At 53.8% G+C, this 19,742-nt stretch overlaps 1 protein-coding gene across 2 annotated transcripts in view; it reads right to left on the bottom strand.

The window, feature by feature from the left end:
• The window catches only part of ROR2 (receptor tyrosine kinase like orphan receptor 2), a 161,446-nt gene that overhangs the window by 20,002 nt on the left and 121,702 nt on the right, over positions 1-19,742 (bottom strand). For both annotated transcript variants that reach the window (XR_007122393.1, XM_047700819.1), the window contains exons 2-4: positions 18,842-18,919; positions 6,483-6,770; positions 5,655-5,685 (exon numbers count right to left, since the gene is read on the bottom strand). Coding sequence is in view for 1 of the 2 variants with exons in the window: in XM_047700819.1 (XP_047556775.1) it covers positions 5,655-5,685; positions 6,483-6,770; positions 18,842-18,919 (397 nt within the window). In the remaining variant the exon portion in view is untranslated. The remainder of the gene's footprint in view (positions 1-5,654; positions 5,686-6,482; positions 6,771-18,841; positions 18,920-19,742) is intronic.

Raw genomic sequence — 19,742 nt, 5'->3', positions numbered from 1 at the left:
ATCCAAGCTGCCGCCTGAGTAAGCTGTGGTAGCGCCGTCTTTGAACCACGTCTGCGGAGGCTCGGCTGCTCTTAAAGCCTCTGTTCCCCACGTACACACCCTCCTCACCCTCCCTTCAAAAGCATGAAAGGAAAAGCCGTGTTTTAACAGCAGTAAATCCCTTCACCTCGCTGGACGCCCACGTACTGGCGTCCATCGCTCTGCCCGTGGGCGCCGGTGTGGCCGTGTGAGGGCAGCCGCCACAGAGGTTCCCGCTCACAGCACTGACCCGCGGCACTTGGGGGTCGGCTGAGGCTCCGCTGGTGCTACAGGGCGGGCTCCCCCCTTGCAGGCACAGGCCCAAGGCTGGTACAACAAGGAGAAGCCCAAAGAGATGGCCCGAGAGGAGTCACAGGTGCAACGAGCTGGGGACACTCCAGGGACAAAAATGGAGAACGTGTGGACGAATCTGTTTTTAGCCCGTGATTTCCCCCCTTTCTGTCTTGGTTTTGGTTAATTTCCAGAGATGCCACAAGGAGGGGAGGTTCGTCTATGGAGACACAATCAGCATCCAGCTCGGGCGCGTCGGACCACAGGGCCACCCGATTACGGAAGGTCGTCCACCAGCACGAAGCGGCAGACGGGTTCGGGAGTTCGACGGAGCAGAACTCACCCTCGTTGAGTGCGTTTCAGGCCGGAGCCGTGAAGCCGCACCATGCCGGGAGCGCCGCTTAGTAACAGGACACTGATATTCTCAAAGGAGAAAAGCCAGAGTCACCGTTGTATGTGAGAAAAGTGACGGCAGAAGTCGGACTTCTACTCCGCAGCTCCAAGAAAAATACAAACCGACAGAAATCCAGATGCAGTAAAACATGACGGCCAGGACATCTGAAAGCAATGGTGAGGAATGAGGGGGAGGTATGCGCCAGCTCAGCCTGCGGTAACAAACAGCCCTGACGGGCCGACCTGACTTTGTGTAGTTCTGGAGGCGAGAGTTTCAGCTCAAAGTGCCGGCCTGTTCAGCTCCGGCACAGACGGCCACCTTCTTGCTGTGTCCTCACACCGTGGACAGAAAGCTCTCGTGGGTCTTCCTCTTCTTGTAAGGACATGGGTCCTACAGGATCAGGGTCCCACCCTTATGACCCCATTTAACTGTAATTTCGTCCTTAAAGACCGTACCTCTAATACTGTCACATGGCCCTGGGGGTTAAGGCTTCAATGTGTGAAGTGGGGGGTGGGGTGGGGGGAGACATAATTCAGTCCATAGCAGCAGAGTGAGAGTCTCTCTACATATACCAAGACATTGTGCAAAGCTATGCTGTCGGAACAGTGATGATATTCCGGAGAGCGACGCTGCAGGGACACATCGGGGAGCTCAGAGCAGACGCACATATGCAGGAATCTCAGGTGTGACAGAGGTGACGTCACACTTAATGATTACCGACGGCGCCATTCATTAGACAGTGCCAACGACTAGGCCATCAATAGAGAAAACACGGCAGGAGGGCCCCAGCTTGTACCAGCACAGAAGTCAGTCCGGGTGGAGTAAGAGCTACAGAAAAGTTCTATCTAGAATACAGGCTAAAACTCTCGCAAACCAGTAAGAAAAAGACAAATCACCCAATGAAAAATGGGTAAAATACAGTCTATTCTGGTTAGTTGCAGTAATTATTTCCTATGAGGGCGTCACAAATGCTGAATAAGCAAATACGGAGCCAGGGCTCCCAGGGGAGAAGGCAGAGGTGGTTTTCTGCGCGTCCGTGGTCATGACATTTTCATTATCCAGTCAATACGGGACCTTGTTCCATGTGTGTTTCTGTTTGACATCTTCTGTAACGTGTGTTGATGACTCATTAACGTCGAGCTGAGGGCCAACAGCACCGTAACTCCCGCCTGAAGGAAGCTTATCTAACACACGTGTTTTTCCGTGGGGCCCGTCACAGCCTTCTGGTGCTCGGGAACTCTCGAGAGCACCTCAACGCAGAGCCAGGGCCGCCCTGCACAGCGAATCACCCACAAGCAGCCCCAAATGAGAACAGACTAACACCGTGTTTACCGAGGGGCTGCTGAAGTAAGACCGCAGACCTCGGGTGCGACGTGCGCACAGGCAACACACGTTTCACTGCCTGCCCACGTCCGTGAGTGACAACGAAACCGCCTGAGTACTGGCTTCGGAGTTACGACGAGATTTTAGCGAGTAAGAAACTGTGCAGCCAGGCAATCTGCAGATAAAGAGGACAGACTCACCGGCGGCAATTCAGTGGTCACTAAACAAACAAAATATGCTCAACGCCCTCTGTCTCTGCCCCTCCCCCTTCTCATGCCTTCTCTCTCTACCAAATAAATAATAAGTAAAATCTTTAACTAACTAACTAACTAACTAAATAAATAAATAAATAAAATAAAAAGGAGGTAGGAACAGCCATATTATTGTCAGGCGAATGAATTCAAAGCAAAAAGCACCAAAAGGGACTAAAAACAAAATAAAAGCTGTACAGCCTCAAACCTGTAAGTGTTTAGGAAAATAAAGGAAGGAAGAAAGGAAGGAAGAAAATGGATAGAAACTGACAAACCCAGAATAGGTACGGATGAGTTTCACATATTTTCAGAGATCTATAACCTATGTGGACAAAACCACAAAGACACCTTCAATAACACACTTAACACGTGTGATTGCGTATACGAAGCAACCTACGTGTGACCACCAGCGGAACATGCTTATCTCTTGAAACAACAGGAAAGACTCACAAGAACTGACCACATCTAACTGGCCCCGGAGAAAATCGCAGCCAATCACCAAAGTAAAATACGTCCCCAAATCACTGATGACAATGCGACAAGAATCAGAAAATCACAAGAAAAGCCTATGTCCCTGGAGGGAAGGGGAGAAATGCAGCCAAAGCATTATTCAGAGGACATGTTGTAGTATTAAATGCATTTGTTTGAAAAATTAAAATGCTTAAGAAAAACGGCTTTTTCAAGCAATTAGATGGACATAAAGATCGGTGGAACTACTGCACACAGACACACCAGAATGGCTCAACTTAATAAAAACACCAACCAGACCAAACGCTAGTGAACCGTGCAGCGACCAGAACTCTCTTCGCTGCTGCTGGCAGTTTGAAGGTGACGCAAGCACCTTTAAAAAGTCTGGTATTTTCTGGTGTTTCTGACAAAACTCGGCACACACACCCTGTGAGCCAACGATACCACTCCTAGTATTTACTGAACAGAAATGAAAATATATGCCCGCCAAAACGTGTTTGAGAACATCCACAGCACCTTATTCCTAAGAGTCAAAGGGGCGAATTACCTGGGCATCCATCATCAACAGGAGAGTGGACGGACCAACGGGTGTAGACATACAGTGGGTCAACCTCCAGTGACAAGGCAGTGAGCTGCTAACACAGGTGCAACACACGTGTGCCTCAAACACTTCACATGAAGTGAGAGAAGCCAGTCTTGCGTGGCTATGTGCTGTAGAATTTCATTTCCAGAAAGTTCTAAAATACATAAAACGAGTCCATGGCAGAAAAGAAATGAGAACCGTGGCTGGCCGAGGAGGAGGGAGCTGCCTGAGAAGCTGCAGGATGGAACTTTCTAGAAGGACAGGAACGTTCTGTGCCTGGGCAGGGGTTTGCACTTGCTGGGCCTTATTAAGGCGATACGTCAGATCTGTGCGCTTCGCTGTGCAGTGTTTTAGCTCCAAAGCAGCAGCAAGGCTAGCGCACAGACACCAAACTCTTGTCCACGCCGCAGCACTGAAGTTCAGGGGCACAAATACTTGTAACTAGTTGTGGAAAACATAAAACAGACGGACGGATGGGTGGAGAGAGAGGCCGTAAGGCCAGCAGTGGGAACCGAAGTGGCAGGGTCTGGCTGGGGGCGTGCAGATTGCATATCACTGTCATTCTTTCTACTTTTCCATACGCTTGTAATTTCTCATAATACAATGTTACGAGGGGCGCCTGGGTGGCTCAGTTGGTGAAGCGTCTGCCTTGGGCTCAGGTCATGATCTCAGGGTCCTGGGATCGAGTCCCGAGTCGGGCTCTCTACTCAGCGGGGAGCCTGCTTCCTCCTCTCTCACTGCCTGCCTCTCTGCCTGCTTGTGATCTCGCTCTGTCAAATTTTTTAAAAAGTCTTAAAAAAAAAAAAAAAAGGAGCACTTTCAGAACGTCCCCTAGAGAAACGAACACCCGTCTCAGGACACACACAGAGCGACCACAACGGATGTAGGATGGGAGGGTCTTGTCACCGTGGGAACATCACACTCTCTGCCAGGGACAGAGATGGGGAGAAAGTCAGGGAAATTTAAAATAGGCCGTCAGCCCCTCATCAGCCCAGTATGGCCTTTAGGTAAGAAAGTCAACGGCAGTGGGATGGGGTTCCAGGTAGGGGTAAATCCTGAGAGAGGTCCCCACCAGCACCCCCACGAGACTGTCGAGGCGATCCTGGGGCCCAGGCTGGAGGGAGGGGATGGGGAGACGTTCACGTTCCCGGAACGGCCCTCAGGATGGACGGCAACGTGCTGCTTTAATCCTTCATTAAAAACCAGAAGAAAATAAATACAAAAATATTGCTGAGTTTTTATATGAAATTTAAATATGCAAATAGAATTGATATTTGCCTATCTAATAAACCACATTGTCCTTGTATGTCTGTGTTATGTAATATTTATAAACATAAGATGTCCAAGTATGGAAAAGTAAGGCAGGGCCACATCAGAAGTCACGGGCACCTTCTCCAAAGCCGCCCAGCTGTGGCTCTGACGTCACGTCTCCTTGCCTCGCTCTCCGCACAGCTGACTGTTGATGCGACCACTCAGCGCAGGATGGTCTCCAAAATCGACCTTCTGCAGATGGCACCGGCGTACGCTACCAGGGGCCCCTGTCCCTGCACCCACCCCAGGGGCCAGTGTTGCTGAGAATCCGGGGGCCGCGGAGTAGCCCACGTTAGCCCACACATAGCATCCGTGTCACTGTTTGCAACATTTGGGGGTGAAGTGCAATAGCTCTCTGATCTGTCGGGATAAGAAAGGGGGAGCCCAGGAGCCCCTGCTGACCTCGAGCACAACCCCAAAGAGAGTGGTGCTCGTGTCCAGGGTGACAGAACGTGGAGGCTCTGGAAGAGAACGTCCCCAAATGGACGGGTACATGGAGAGATGAGAAACCGGGGAAAAGATGCCTGGGTTCCCAGCACCCAGCCACGGTTCGGTGAAGATGCACGAGCCAGAGCTCTGACCCTCAATGTCCTCACCTCTGACGGGGGACTGACACCCGCCTGTGCCGGGGGACACCCTGAGACGCGTGGCCACACCTGCCATCAACTCGCGGCTGGTGGTGCGGTTGTGAGCGGGGCTGGGATTTCCGTGAGAAGCGCCTCCCTGTCTCCAGGACCCGGGTGTCCCCAGCCGTCTGGCCCGTACGCCCACACCCCTTCCAGCTGCCTCATGAGGTCCCGATCCCGCAGCCACTGGCCTCACGATGTTTCTCCCTGATGTGAGGCTGTGGAAACTCCGACAGGGTCCCAGCCCCGAGCCACATGCTTGTTTGAAGTCCAGCCAACGTCCAGCCAACTCGGCCAAGACAGGTCGTTGTGGCATTTCCATCCCGGGTCCTTACATAACGGAAGCCCTCCGGGAATGAGAAAACGGTTTGAGGGAAATGGACACTTACTGAAAGTGATGATTTGGGCTGTGTGTTGGACCTAAAAAGGAAAAAAAAAAAAAGGCAGGTTATTAATCCTTCATGATTTGGAATCAAACCTTCTTCCAGCCCCGCCAACGGTGAAGCAGCCACAGCCCTGTGGGCCCATTTGTGGTCAGCTGACCTGGGGCCTGGGCTCCACCGCGGCCCGAGACGACACGCCCGGGATGCAGGAAACCGTGGAATGTGGACAGGGCCTGCTCTCTGTTTATGCAGAAACATTTGGAGATATTTTTGGAGTTTTTGCTGTCTTTTCTCACTCTCTCCTCATCTAACCTTGACTCACAAGGTCTGTTTCCTAGCCGGGGCCCAAGCTAGGAGCCCGTGTGCCAGGGCTGGGGCAGTGCGGGGACCACCCCCCCTCGGGGGTCAGCGAGGACGCATCCCGCCCCACCGCCCCCTGTGATGAGCGCGCACATGGGGGACCATCACCGCGCTCTGCTGCTGGCCCTTCCTCTCAGCCAGGCCCCGTCTTCTGTGGACAGCAGCCGCCTGTCCCCCTGAGTGTGGCCAACCTGGCCGTGAGTCCCCCTCCACCCTGAAGCTCCCCTTTGCGTCTGGGGTGATTTTCTCCTCGCCGGGCTTCCAGCCCCCTGCGTCGGTGCCTACTTTCTGTTACCACTAGTAAATGGGGACCAGGTCAAGCCCGGACCTCGTGCACAGGGAGAGGCCTCGGGGAACAGTCTGATTTCCTTTCTGCCACCCTGGGCGTGCTCAGTGCCCAACGGCACGTTCGTGTCCTGGGGCGGGGCTGGGAGCAGGGCTCCCTGCGAGCTGCCGGCCGCGGCCCCAACTCACCGAGCCGCACGAACAGCACGCCTGTGGCGGTGATGGTCTTCACGGCGTTGGTGGCCACGCACTGGTAGTAGCCCGTGTCCGTCGTGTCCAGGTCTTGGATCCGAAGCCGGGATCCGTACTCCGTCTTGCGGACGATGACCCGCCGGGGCTCCTGCACCACGGGCGCGTCGTTCTTCAGCCACCGCACCGTGGGGGCGGGGTTCCCGGCCACCTTGCAGTGCAGAATGGCCGTCTGGCCTTGGACTATGGTGATGTTGTTCACCGGCTCCAGGAAGTTCAGAAAGTAGCCTGCGGAGAAGAGCAGTCACAGGGCAAGGCTGGGTGAGGCAAGGAGGACGGCACTGCTCCTGCAACCTCTTGCCTAAACGCACTCCATCCCCGTCCCTGGCGGTACTCATGTTCTAGAATGTTCTGAGAACACTGAATGAGCCAACCGCTGCTCCCGGGGAAATGAGGACAGGATTTTTGTCAGTCATGGCACAACCTCATTTTACCCGTGTTTCTGTCTGAAGACCCCTCGTTAACAAGTATTGTTGACTCGCTGACACAAGGTCACTGCCAACAGTGAGGCCTAAAGGACGCTTATCTGACGCGAGTCTTCTCTGTAAGACACATCACAGCATTCTGGTGCTTAGAACACGAGACAACACTTTGCACCATCACTGCAGGGGGTTTAAACAGCGAAATCACCAAAAGCCAAAAAATGCCAAAAGCCTGAGACTATATAGAGACCACAGAAAGGACACCTGTTTACAGTCTGAGCGGGAGCCATCGCGGGAGTCACCTGGTTGGGCCTCCGTGAGCGATGTGTGCATCAGACGCACTCACGGCTCCGGGCAGGTCTGCGAGTGACCACGCAAGGGCACCGTGAGGCCTGATTTGGGGGCTACAGGTACACTCTGGACGGCAGGAACTTGGAAAGTGGAGCCCCGAAGACAGGATCAACTGGGCTGTTCTCTGCCAGCACCGGCCTCATCTGATCTCATGGACTCGTGATGCAATTCACGCTCAGAAGAGCCGTCCTCCCTCAGTCGCACCACCAAGTCAAGCCTCAAGAAGGAACAATTTGTCACCGGACACATCCTCAAAAATGAGCTAATCCTTGGCCTGCACAGAACAGGGACGTCAAGGCTGAGTGCTGCTGAAGGCTGTACGTGGGGCAGGAGCGGGAAGAAGCTATGTGGGGCTCCCCATGGGGCAGGGGAGAGCAGGGCCGGCAAGGACCCAGAACACAGAGCCAGCGGGGCTGGAATGTGGGCTCAATCCAACCAGGGCTGGGGACTCTCCTCAGGTGACACAGGCCACGGAGGACAAGAGGAAGTGAATCAGACGGCAGAGGAGAGGGGTGTGTTTGTGTGTGTCTGTGTGTGCATGTACATATGTGGTGTGTGGTGTATGGGTGTGATGTGGTGTTGTGTGTGTGTCACGTGTATGTGTTTGTGTGGTGTGTGTGGTATAGGGAGTGTGTATGTATGTGTGTGGTGTGTGATATGTGGGTGTGACGTGGAATGTGTATTTGTGGTGTGGTTTGTGTGTGTGTGTAAATGTGTGCACATGTGTGTCAGGAGCTGGGAGATCATGCTGTCAAGATAAACATGCAAGCCAAACTTCCATAGCACACACAAACCCTACGATTAGATAAGACAATCAGCCACGAGGAGGTGAACTCACCTCCGACAAAACTAAGAGAGCAGTCTGGAAATGACCATCAAATATAGTCACGCTCTGAATCTTCTGGCTTGATTTCTGGTAGGTTCCTACCCTTTTTTAAAGAAATGAAGTGGAAAGATGGCATATATCTGTTAGGAATCTGTTAGCCTTCACTGCATGGGAAACTACAGCGTTTCCAGTGGACCCTGGAGGTATGTTTCACAGGCTGGGTGATGGTACCAGATGTTGGGTGACGGGAAGTGGCAGAGGGGATGGGAAGCTATGGATTTTATGAGGGAAGGATGGTTCTTCTTGACAAGAGAGAGTGGACGGATAGCTGTCTGAGAATGTCCCTAATTAGCACTAATCATTATTACCCACATCATTAGATTCAACCCTGATTCTCTCCTGGCCAACCTCTACTCAGTGCACTGGATTCACTTGTGGACGAGAACTCTCGTGGAGGACACAAAGCTGTCATGTGAAGGACACGTTGATGACATCCCCCTGGAAGCAAGTAGGGTGACGTGCTGGCTGTATGCTCTTCATGAACTCAATTGCTCACTGGACTTGGGGAGACCTGGTTCCTGCAGCTTCCAACCTCGACCCTGAGACCCTGGACACAAACCCAGTCTGACTTGACCGTTTGAAGTGCTTCCTTGATATAATCCCCGTCACAGATGAGGGGACACTCACCCCTTCACTGTGTTCTGGCCAGAGCTCAGCTGAATCAGAGGGTTTCACAGGAAGCACTTTCAAGTTGTTTAATATTCAAATGCTTCATCAAGGTTTGCATCACACGAACACAGAGTAGGGCTTATAAAATCGTCATCAAATTGTAATGAAAATAGCAAATGATGCATTAAAATAACAATGATCTCTTCTTGGCCTAAGATGAATTATAATTCTCATCTCCACACTAATGACAGTTCCTCCAAAGACTGGTGACAAGACTCACCTCTGTCTCCGTCACCAGGTCTCCAGCTGGTGACTCAGACTCTTCTGCCTCCCTCTTGTAAGGACCTCTGTGATGACACTGGGCCCAGTTAGATCATCCAGGATCATTTCCCATCTCAAAATCATTAACTTACTCCCATCTGCAAAGTCCCTGCTCCACGAAAGGTGACATGTTCCCAGGATCCCATGACATCTTCAGAAGAGCAATATTCTGTCCACCATGTATAATTTTCTTTTATCTTGCCACTTTACTTAACTATCTTATTAGTTATAATAGCTTCTGAGCTGACTGTCTTGGATTTTCTATGCAGATATCTTCTTCAAATAGCTAACAGTGTGACCACTAGCAATTTGCTTTAAAAGTTCATACTGTTCAAATATCTTTTTACCTAATTATTTTGCTCAGTGCTAGTTCTTCCCAACTTAATTTTAAATACTGAAATGGTAAAACACACAACAAATGCAAATAGAAATATAATAGACACAAGTGCACACAACATCGCTATTTTATGCTAACATTTACCATATTTGACTTAGAACACCTTTTTAAAAAAATTAAACATTCTAGGATTCAACGAAGATCCACACTTTCCCATCTCTTCCTCCCTCTCCTGAGAACAGGTATGCACTGTTCTGATGCACATTTCTATTGTTCTATATTTTTAGAAATTTTCCCTGAAAGATCTTGCTAGTTTTTTTCTTTTTTTCACTGGAAGTCAGCTTGGGGTTTATCTTTGTTGATGTTCATTTACGTTAATGACTGCACGTTTCACAGTACAAACCAACCATGATTTCTTTACCTTTTCCCCAACTGAGGGGCAGTCAGCTGTACCCACATTTTTGCTGGTGTTCCATGACCCCTGTATACGTGTGTCATCTCACACACATACAAAAATATCTGGAAAGGATCTACTTGCGTGCAGAAGTGATGTCACGGGGCCAGTGACATTTTATTGGTAAGAATGTGTTTTCTCGGGCCACCTGGGTGGCTCAGTCGGTTAAGCATCTGCCTTTGGCACAGGTCATGATCTCCGGGTTGTAGGATCGAGCCCCACTTTGGGCTCCCTGCTCAGGGGGGAGCCTGCTTCTCCCTCTCTCTCTCTGCCTCTCAGAGCTAGTGCTCTCTCACTCTCTCCAATGAATAAATAAATATAAATCTTTAAAAATATGTATTTCTCTAACTGCTCAGGGCAGGGATTTACATATGCCCATTAGATTAAGCTTGTCGAAATTTTCAAATTGTTAATGTTTATCTCTTCCTCTCAACGGCACCTGTGTTCACTGATGGTGTGTTTGTCAATGACTGTTAGTAATTTTGTCGAGTTGTGTCTATATATTGGAAACTATGTTGCTGGGTGTCTAAACTTCCCTCTTTAGACCACAGTGTAAGGCTTCTGTCTAAAAGAGAACTTGTCTGACATTAAGGTAGATACCTCAGGGTACTTTGGTCTTACACTATTTTTAATTTTTTAAATCATTTTTATGATTAAATTTTAGAGATGAATCTTCTAAACCACATATAATAATTTAACATGTTACTTGATGTGTCTGTATGTGTGAACTATGCGTTTTTTAACTGGCAAATTTTATTTTTAATGCTTTCATTTTGCATTTTATTCTTCATTTCATTTTAATCCCCCTTTCCTATTTTCTACTGGATTTCCTTATTCTCCACTTTTCCCTTACTGATTTATCGGCCTGTAAAAGTTTCCCTTAGGGAAGAGCAGGTTACTTAGGTGTTTTTCTCATCCTGATTCATATTTGCTCTTTAGGTAAAGGATTGAGGCTGTGAACACCCTCAGTCTTGGTCCGAGGGTGGCCTCTGACTTCCCCACTTGCCTAACAGTTTGGCTGGGTATGGAATTCTAGACTGGAGATTACACGGCCGTCTCCGGGCTTCCGTGTTGACTGCTGCAAGTCTGGCTAGTCCTTACTCCTTTGTGGGTTGTCCAACCTTTCCCCTCGCAGGCTACTTTTCCATAGTTCCCCTCTGTCTTTGCCATTCCCATGTATCCCTAGCTGTGGATTTATTTGCACGTAGCATTAATGGGTCTTAGTACCATTCCCAATTCCATCAATTCTGTAAACTTCCCCATCAGTCCCTCATTGTTTCTACAGCCCCTTTATCTCTCCTCTGAGATCTTCCAGTCAGATGCTGAACTTCCTCCTGTCTGTGGCTCCTCAGTGCACTTCACTGCTTTTAATTCCCTGTCTCTCTTAACCTCCAGCTGTGCACCCTCCGCTCCTTGACCTGCCCATCAATTTTCTCAGTTCTCTGACTACAATTTTTTATTTCTAGAAGGTCTGTTTGGTTTTCAAACCCACCACGGCCTTTTCTTCCTTTATCTTTAATCCTTCTGGCCTCCTTGTTTACGAGCTCACCACTCATCCCAAGCCTCTCCAACTGTGCTTTGTAATTTTCCACTGTAGGGCTGGTTTTCCCGCGGGAACCCCTTCAGGACTGGGTTCCTGCAACAGGTAGTGCCACATTTTCATGTTTCATGTTTTCTAGGGCCTGGGATTCCCCGAGAAATTTCCCATCACGTAAACTGGGTTTCCTGAGGTGTGGGTCCGAGTGTGATTCCTCATGCTAGTGGCTCCCGTGCTTGCCCCTTTGAGCCAGGTTCAGGAGAGGGCTGTAGCTCCTGGGTCTCCGAGCTTGTTGCCAAAGACTCACCCTCCGCACTCAGCTCCCCGCACCTCCCGGATTCCCTCAGTTTGACCCTGAAACCCAAGACTCCTGCTGCAGCGGAGCCTTCCAGAACAGCCTCTGTAGCAGCATGATCATTCGGAGGCCTTGCTGAGGGAGTAAGTGTAAGTGCTTTCATTTTCCTGAAGGCAAATTTGCCTTCGACTGTGCTGCGATTCCTATTTCTTCTGATTGAAGGAAATGTAACACCTCCGATTCCAGGTGAAGTCGTAACATGAAGGGATTTATTTAGTCATGTGATCTCAGCCAGCATTTCCCCCTCCTGGATATTCTCTCTAATGAGCATTTACACTCAGGGCCGGGGGAACGGGTAGGGGGTCTTCCAGCATCACTGCTTTGGGGAATCTGAGGCACTTGTAGAAGCCCATTGCCCACCCCCAGCTTTCGTCAAGGTGCCCATGACTTCCTGGTGTTCCTTCTCCTCTGGAGTCCGTGGATACACCCAAAGCCCCTTGGGGACGCCATCTTTCATGGCTGGGTAGCCCATGACATGAGCAGTGACACCTGCAGTAGACAATTCTTTGTCTCAGATAAATGAAACCACGGGACGTTCTCCAAGGTTGCAAACAGAGCGGAACCACCTCAAGCTGATCCTGCCCAAGGCCGTCACAACTCTGCCTCCTGTCGCTTCTTGGCTCCTGGGCATTCCTCCTTCTCGCTTGCTCTCTGCAAGCTCATCTCTGCAGTGACCTCTTCTACTGATCCTCATGGAGCATTTGCATGCAATTTAAGTGGGAGGGTGGCCACGTTACTTTGGTCCACCGCTGTAGCCACCGTTAACTCGCTGGGGCCATAATGAAAGCCAGAAAGAAAGTTCTTTCAAGGTGAGGTACAGTGCTGCCCCAGCCCTCGGCTTTATTCACAGGTACCCATTTAAACTCCCGGCTTCATTTCTCTTTTGTGCAAAATATGGGGTTTGTACTAACTTTTGCTAAGCTCTCTTCTGGCTCACAAGGCTCCCTCTGGGTGCGCCCCCAAACTTCTCCAGACATGACCGAACAGCCCAAGTGGGGCGAACCCTGACAACCAAGGACCTGGCTGACAGGTCAGCCGGTGCCCCACAGCGGGAGAGGGAGGACAGAAGTCTTCCCGTGTCATCGCCAAGAGCGTTTCTCCTGCTGCACAGCACAGTGACTTTTAACAACCATGCTAATGGACTCCTTGGCCTTGCTGCCCGGGCCAGCTCTCGGCTCACCCCTAACTCCGGACAGCAGCGCCGAGTCCAAGCGTGAAAACACACCGAAGGCAGAGGCAATGGGAGAACCCGTCACACGCCTGCCTCGCAGACAGATCAGTGATTACCGTGTGTGTTTGTTTTTTTAAAGTCTCTGCTGACCGCCCACATGTCCGCAGACTTGGTCAGATTACCTAGGTGTCTGAGGAGTCCCTTGTTTCCCAGGCCACACTGACTGGTCTGAGAAGGAGACAAGGAAAGCCATGTGCACGAGGGGTCACAGGCCGCAGGGCTTTGACTGGGGGGGAGATAAAACAGACAACCTGCCTGGCTGGGCAGGTGAGGAGGAGACCCAGAGAGCCCCCCGGAGCACATAAAGGGCTCTTTTCTGGGGAAAGCACTTATGGGCCAATAAATCAGCCGGGGGCAGGGGCAGTGGGTCACTCCAGCTCAGACGTCCCCGCTGAGCTGTCTAGTGGTCTGCACAGAACCAGCGGCAGATGGGGGCAGCTGGGTGGGGTAGACGAGCCGAGGAGCCACAGGGACAGGAGAGACGCGTGCGAGAATAGGAACGACGGGCACCAGAGAATGTGGGAAAACAGGAGCAAAGGAAACGTGAGGTCCTGAGGTCCCATGAGTGCGTGCAAACGTTTGCACGTTCGGAGGAGGGTGTCTGTCCTGTCACGCGGTGAACAGTGGCCCCAGTGACGTGTTGGGGCCTAATCCCCGGAACCTGAGAATGTGCCCTTATTTGGAAATAGGGCTGCAGCAAATGTAATCACATTAAGATGAGGTGACGTGGGTGGGTCCTCGTCCAAGGGCTCACGTCCCTATCAGAAGAGGGACATCTGGGCATAGACACACAGAGAAGACCATATGACAACAGGGGCAGAGATGCGAGAGATGTGGCCACGAGCCCAGGAATTCCACGCGTGGTGGACATCTGGCCTCCAGAACTGGGAGACAGATTCCTGTGGCTCAAGACACACTGTCTGTGGTTCCTGGGTACGAGAGCCCTCGGAAGCTACAGCAGAGAGGTAGGGATGGAGGAAGGGAGGAGCCGGTGCGACAATGCTGTGCAGTCTGGCCACGTCCGGGACGGTCCACCCGGCTCTGTGGGCTCCTGGTGGCGGGAAGGAGCGAGGCAGATCTATAAGTGCCCCCCAACCCACCCCGGGGAGCGGCACTGAACTCAGAGCTCTTGACCCTGTGTCTGCAACACGGGGTGAGCTCTCCACGTCACCCGTCAGCTTGGAGCCCTCACGCCTGCAGCAAACTCCAGGAGACCATCACACCCACACATCGGAAGTTCCAGAAACGCACCCAGCACACCCGCTCATCAATTCCTGCGTCCTGCAGGAGTCAGGAACCCAAGGCTCGGGCAGCAGAGCAAGGGGCCTCTTCGCCGTGCCAACGCAGGGCTCTGCTGATTTTTCTGTTCCCTCTGCCCAGGGGACCTGAAGTCAGCGCACGGCGCCGCACGGCAAATGGCAGGGGACAGCCCGGTGAGTAAGGGTGGACGTCTGCCCCGTGATTTAGGATGCCCTGGGAACAGGAGCACCCTGGGTGTGCTGGGAGAGGCCCGGCCGCGCCAGCCCAGCAGCACCGCCCTCGGGCTCTCAGAAGCGATCCACTGCCCACAAACATTCCAAAGCACTGATTTTACAAAACCCAAGACGTGTCACAGATGTGCTTAAAATACAGCCTTGGAACACAAGAGCAAACGGTAAGCTTCGGTAAGTGTCACGCCAGCAACAACGAGTGACAGAACACCACCCACCATCTCACCAGGGTGTCTGCGAAGCACGGAAGATGGGCTCCTGGCAACACCCACCCGGCACTGGGGCAGCACTTTCCCTGGAGCCCGCGGGCCGGCTGCAGGCCTGTGGGGACGGGCCCTGGCAGGCGGGAATTTCAGGCAAACTTTTCAGCTGTAAGTCACCGTGTCTGTCGTGTTTATTCCCTACGCAGGCTTTTTGCTCGGGGATCTGTCTCAGGACCAGCCACAGACCCTACATACGTGAAGCGCTCTCTGTGATGCAGGGGATCTGAGCACAGACGCCGTCTACACTCAGACCTCGTGCCCAGATCCAAGTCTGCTTGGAGGATGCACTGCGGTTGTCTCTCCGAGGGACTGGCCCAGTGGCCGTCTTCACCCGCCGGAGGTTCTATAGAGATGGGGGGGGGGGGCTCACAAACACCGACTGGAGTAAGGAAGTGGCTCCTATGGTCCGTCCAGCTGTTCTGAACTTTCTGTACGATTTCAGCCAAAAGGGCCAAGCAAGGACGCTCCCAGGAGTGGCACAGAAAAGCACGGGGATTAGCGAGTCTAGCATGGCCAGGCCGACTCCTTCTGTCACTGAGCGTAGGAGGAGGCCAGGGGAGCAGAGAGGAAGGGCAGAGTGAGTGTCCTTTTGTGCAAGAGCCATAACCCGAGAAGAAATAACATCACTCGAAGGAGCCAGAGAACAGGGCCATAAGGGAACGACTGGGGTCCCTGAGGCTCCCCATGGCCATTCTCGGGGATCCTGTCCCCAAGGGGTTGCTAAGGTCCCGTCACCTGGAACAGGGGTTCATGCTGACGGTCACACCTGCCACACAGCATATGCCTCCTGCCACTGCTGCCTGGGTGGGCCCCGCACACCGAGACCCCGTCCCTCCGTTGACTGGGGGCACTTGGGCATGCTGTCCCGTCACAGTGTGTACACACACACACACGCACGCACCGGCACACACACAGACATGTGCATGCACACTTGTACACACAGACGCACACAAACATTCAAGCACACAGACACACGCACACACAGACACGCAGGCACACATGCAGGCACAGACACACAGACACGCATGCACGCGCACACACATATGTGTACAGAGAGACGCATACACACACAGACACACACAGACACACACGCACACACACCTACACACACACCTGCTTCACCAGGGAACCCATGCAGACGGTGCTTCTGTGCTCTGGAGAAGGGAAGGCAAGCTTCTAAATGCCTCAGAGCCGTAGACAGGAAGCAGCCCCGGTTTTCACACAATCACATGAGGGTTAACAAAAACAGACCGGAGGCCATCGGATCTCAACTAAGCAGACGGCGTTACAAAGTATGCAGCTGTGGGCTTGAGAAATTGCTCGAATACCAAAAAGGAGGACCAAGAAAACCACCCAAGGCACAGAACCTGACTTCTCCATGTTTGGAGCCGGTGGCCTGGTGGGAGTAAGTCCTGTGAGCGCTCCCCCACGCGCACTTCCGCGCCTCGGTCAGCGAGGGCGTCTTCCCTCCAGGGGACCTGCAGGGCCTCCCACCCCACAGCCGCCTCTGCCCCCCACGCTGCTGGAAGCACAGCTGTGTCTGGGAGGTGCTCCCCCCACCCCAGTCCCTCTGTCCCTGTGGACCCAGGCCAGGCCCCCTGGAGGCCTGCGCTCTGCACCTGGGCGGGGGGCGGGGGGGCTGCTGCAAACGCGGCTCCCCGAGGAGCACTGCAGTCCGCAGCTGAGCTCACGCTGGACGTGTGTCCACGCCTCCTCAGCCAGTCCCACCTCCCTCCCACCGGCCCCTTACCTCCCTCCTATCTTCCCCTTCACTCTCTCCTGCTGCTCCTTCCACAGTCCCTCCATCACTTTCCAGGCCACCAGGGCGATGGTCTCAGAGTGGGATCTAGTGACACCGCGCCCCAGGCCAGAATCTTGCACAGTGGAGAACGGGATAGCACTCCCCAAAGTAAAACAGAACATTGTTCTCCCACCTGGAGAGCTGTGTGTATCCTACCCCGGGCTGCCCAACACAACTTTCTGTGGTGAGGGAATGTTCTAGATCTGTGCCGTGATGGCGTTAGCCACATGTGGTCACTGAGCACTTGACATGCAGCTCAGAGGACTGAGGAACTGGAATCTTAATTCTATTTAATTTTAATTGATTTGGGACGCCTGGGTGGCTCAGTTGGTTAATTTTAATTGATTTAAATTTAAAGACCCACACATGGCTGGTGGCCTTGGTACTGGGCCATGTTGGTGTAGCCCCTGCTGACCCTTCTGCTACTCCAGCCCTTCCTCTCAGCTGCCCCAAGACACCGAGTTGTCTTGACCTCAGGGCCTTTGCACGGGCACTGCCAAGGCCCAGGACACCCCCCTCCTTGCCCGTCAGCTCTTCAGCTCTCAGAGTAACATCCTGTCCTTTGCCAGGACACCCTCCCCTTCCTTCCAGCTGACCGCATTCCTGTCTCTTCCTCTGAGCTGCTCTGTCAGGGACTCAGCCAGGAGGGAGCTGACTCCCCAGTATGGAAACCTCAGAAGACAGAGACCACACACAATGCTGCTGGGTTTCTGGGGTCCCAGGCATGCGCCTGGGCCTCATACAGCAGCTGGTACAGAGGGCCCGACATGGAATATGTGTGGGCCATCTGCACTGTGGGCTAAGTCAGCCTTTTGAGAAATGATTTCAGAATCGAAACCACCAAAAACTATCTTCCTTCTTAAGAAATGTTTCTTGAGACCCAGCATTCAGAGCACAGGCCCTGCTCCCCAGGGACGCATCCCTGTCCTGATGGAGGCCTGCCCCTATGAGAACCCTGGGTCCCTGTGAGGTCACAGTGAGGTCTACACACCGTCACCATCAACAGAGCAGGGAGCCCAGTGCCCTCGGTTCAGCCAAGTGACCCCTCAGCTCACCACATACGCTGGTGAGTGTTCCGGAGCCAGGAGGGAGCTGAGCGCCCCGTATGACTCCGGAAGCCTCTCGGGACCTGCAGGGACGCATCAGCCCCTAGACTGAGGCCAGCAGACATGAGTCCCAGCTGCTCGACGCCCAGAAGTCCCCACCGTGGACATGTGGAGGAAAACACCTTCCTACGGGGTGGTCATGGGACCCTCGAATGTGCAGGCACTAAGAAATTATGATGCCTTTCTGGTCTTCGAATAATTAGAGGGTTAGCAGAACTAAACCAAATGTTTTGATAGACAGTCCTTAGGCTTTGAACCGAGTCTCCCCAAACCGCCTAAGCCCCTTGGGGGATGGTATTTGACGGTGGATGTTTGGGGGCATTAGGTCACCAGGGGTCCCCACAAGGGGGATCAGATCCCTGATAGGGAGAGCAGCCAGAGCACTCTGTCCGCCGCGTGGACAGCAGGAGCGCCCATCACAGGCCCGGCAGAGAGGCCTCCCCAGAACCGACCCTGCTGGGCTCCCCACCCTGGACTCCCGCCACCAGGACTCTGGGGAACGAGTTCCCGTTGAGGTGTGCACCCATGTGTGGGGTCTTGAGATGCTGATCTCAGACGACTCGGGGATGGACGGTAGAGCAGGAAGGGGGCAGGCTCCCCGAGGAAGTGGGCTGTGTCAGAAGAAACGTGTCCTATCGACTCTGCCACCCGGAGAGGCTGACACGGTGTGCCCTGTGCCCACAGTGACCCGGACTGACCCATGGGAAAGGCGCAGCACGAGACAGAGAACTTGCCACTCGTGAGCCGCCCGCCCACCTGCCACCCGCCCCATCTAGGTGATGAGTGACCCCAGGAAGACCATCTGTCAGCAGGTGACAGTGGCCAGACCACGAGTCCAGCTCCTCAGGCTCTGCTTGGGCCCACGGAGCTCCCCACAAGGCCCCTGTCTCCCTCCAGCGGCCACCTGCCCCCTCTATGCCCTGTCACCTGCCACTGTCACCTTCCAGCTAGCTCTAACAGCAGTGCAGGGGCAGGCAGGCCACCACGCCCGCCAACAGGCCAGCACTGGCTCCCGGATACCCCGCTCCAGGTCCGCAGCCACCCCCCCAGGACAGATGCCCGCCGCGGGGGGCCTTTCTCGTGGGACCCCGAGGATGTTCTCGAACACCTGCCCCCCAGAGCTCCTCGCACTTTACCTTTCAGAGTTGGAAGGGGGCCGTCCGGTCCGTCCGGTTGTCCCAAAGGGTCGCTCGGGTCAGGCGCCTCCAGGTCCCCTGGGCAGAAGAGCACAGCACGACGTCAGTGAGAACTCAGGGCAAGGCCTTTCCTCGGCTTCCCGAGCAGAGACAACAGTGTTCTAGCCCAGCTGCCCACTGTTTCCAGAGCACCTGGAGGCACGGGGCCCTGTGGTAACTTCCAGAAGGCTCCTGCAGCATGGGGTGTGGGGGGAAGCACCAGGGATCCCCAGGGTGGCAGAGCGCGGACTCTGCAGCCCGCGCCGATGAAGTGTGGGGGACGGATGCCGAGCGCCATTCAGGGCAGGGAGAGGTTCGAGCACTGGTGGGCGAGACAAAGCCCCACTGTAGCCCGTCTGCAGGCTGTCCCCCGGACATCGGCCCCGCAGCTCCGAATCCACCCCGAACCGCAGAGGCTCCCAGGCCGCTCCTTCCGCTCCCGGCTCCCGGGTGTGCTGGTGGCCGGCACCACAGACAGATGGAGCCACGGCTGCGAGGACAGAAGTGTCTCATCCTGCAGCACCAGCAGCCCGTCCCATAGAGACGGGGTCACAGGAGCGACGCCCCCAAACTCACCCACACCCCGTGCAAGTGCGGATCTGGTCTACTGAACCGGCAGCACCGCAGAAGGAGGTGGGCATCCATCCCCGGGTCCTGGGGGAAGGCAGGGTGGGCACAACGCACGCCCCGGCCCCATGTCCCAGTGTGGCTCCTGTCCCTTTCACTTTCAGACTGTCACCTGGCAGCCCGGCCTCGACCCGCTCCCTCCGGTCGGGGGCGGGGGACGGTGGGGGAGAGCCGGTGACGTCAGGGGTGGCTGTGACAACACAGCCCGACGGACCCGGGTTTGTGGCGTCAAAGC

The sequence above is a fragment of the Lutra lutra genome, chromosome 13 (assembly GCF_902655055.1).
Source record: "Lutra lutra chromosome 13, mLutLut1.2, whole genome shotgun sequence".
NCBI classification, from domain to species: domain Eukaryota; kingdom Metazoa; phylum Chordata; class Mammalia; order Carnivora; family Mustelidae; genus Lutra; species Lutra lutra.
The sequence above is the reverse complement of the archived record's forward strand: the minus strand, read 5'-3'. Positions and strand labels throughout refer to the sequence as shown.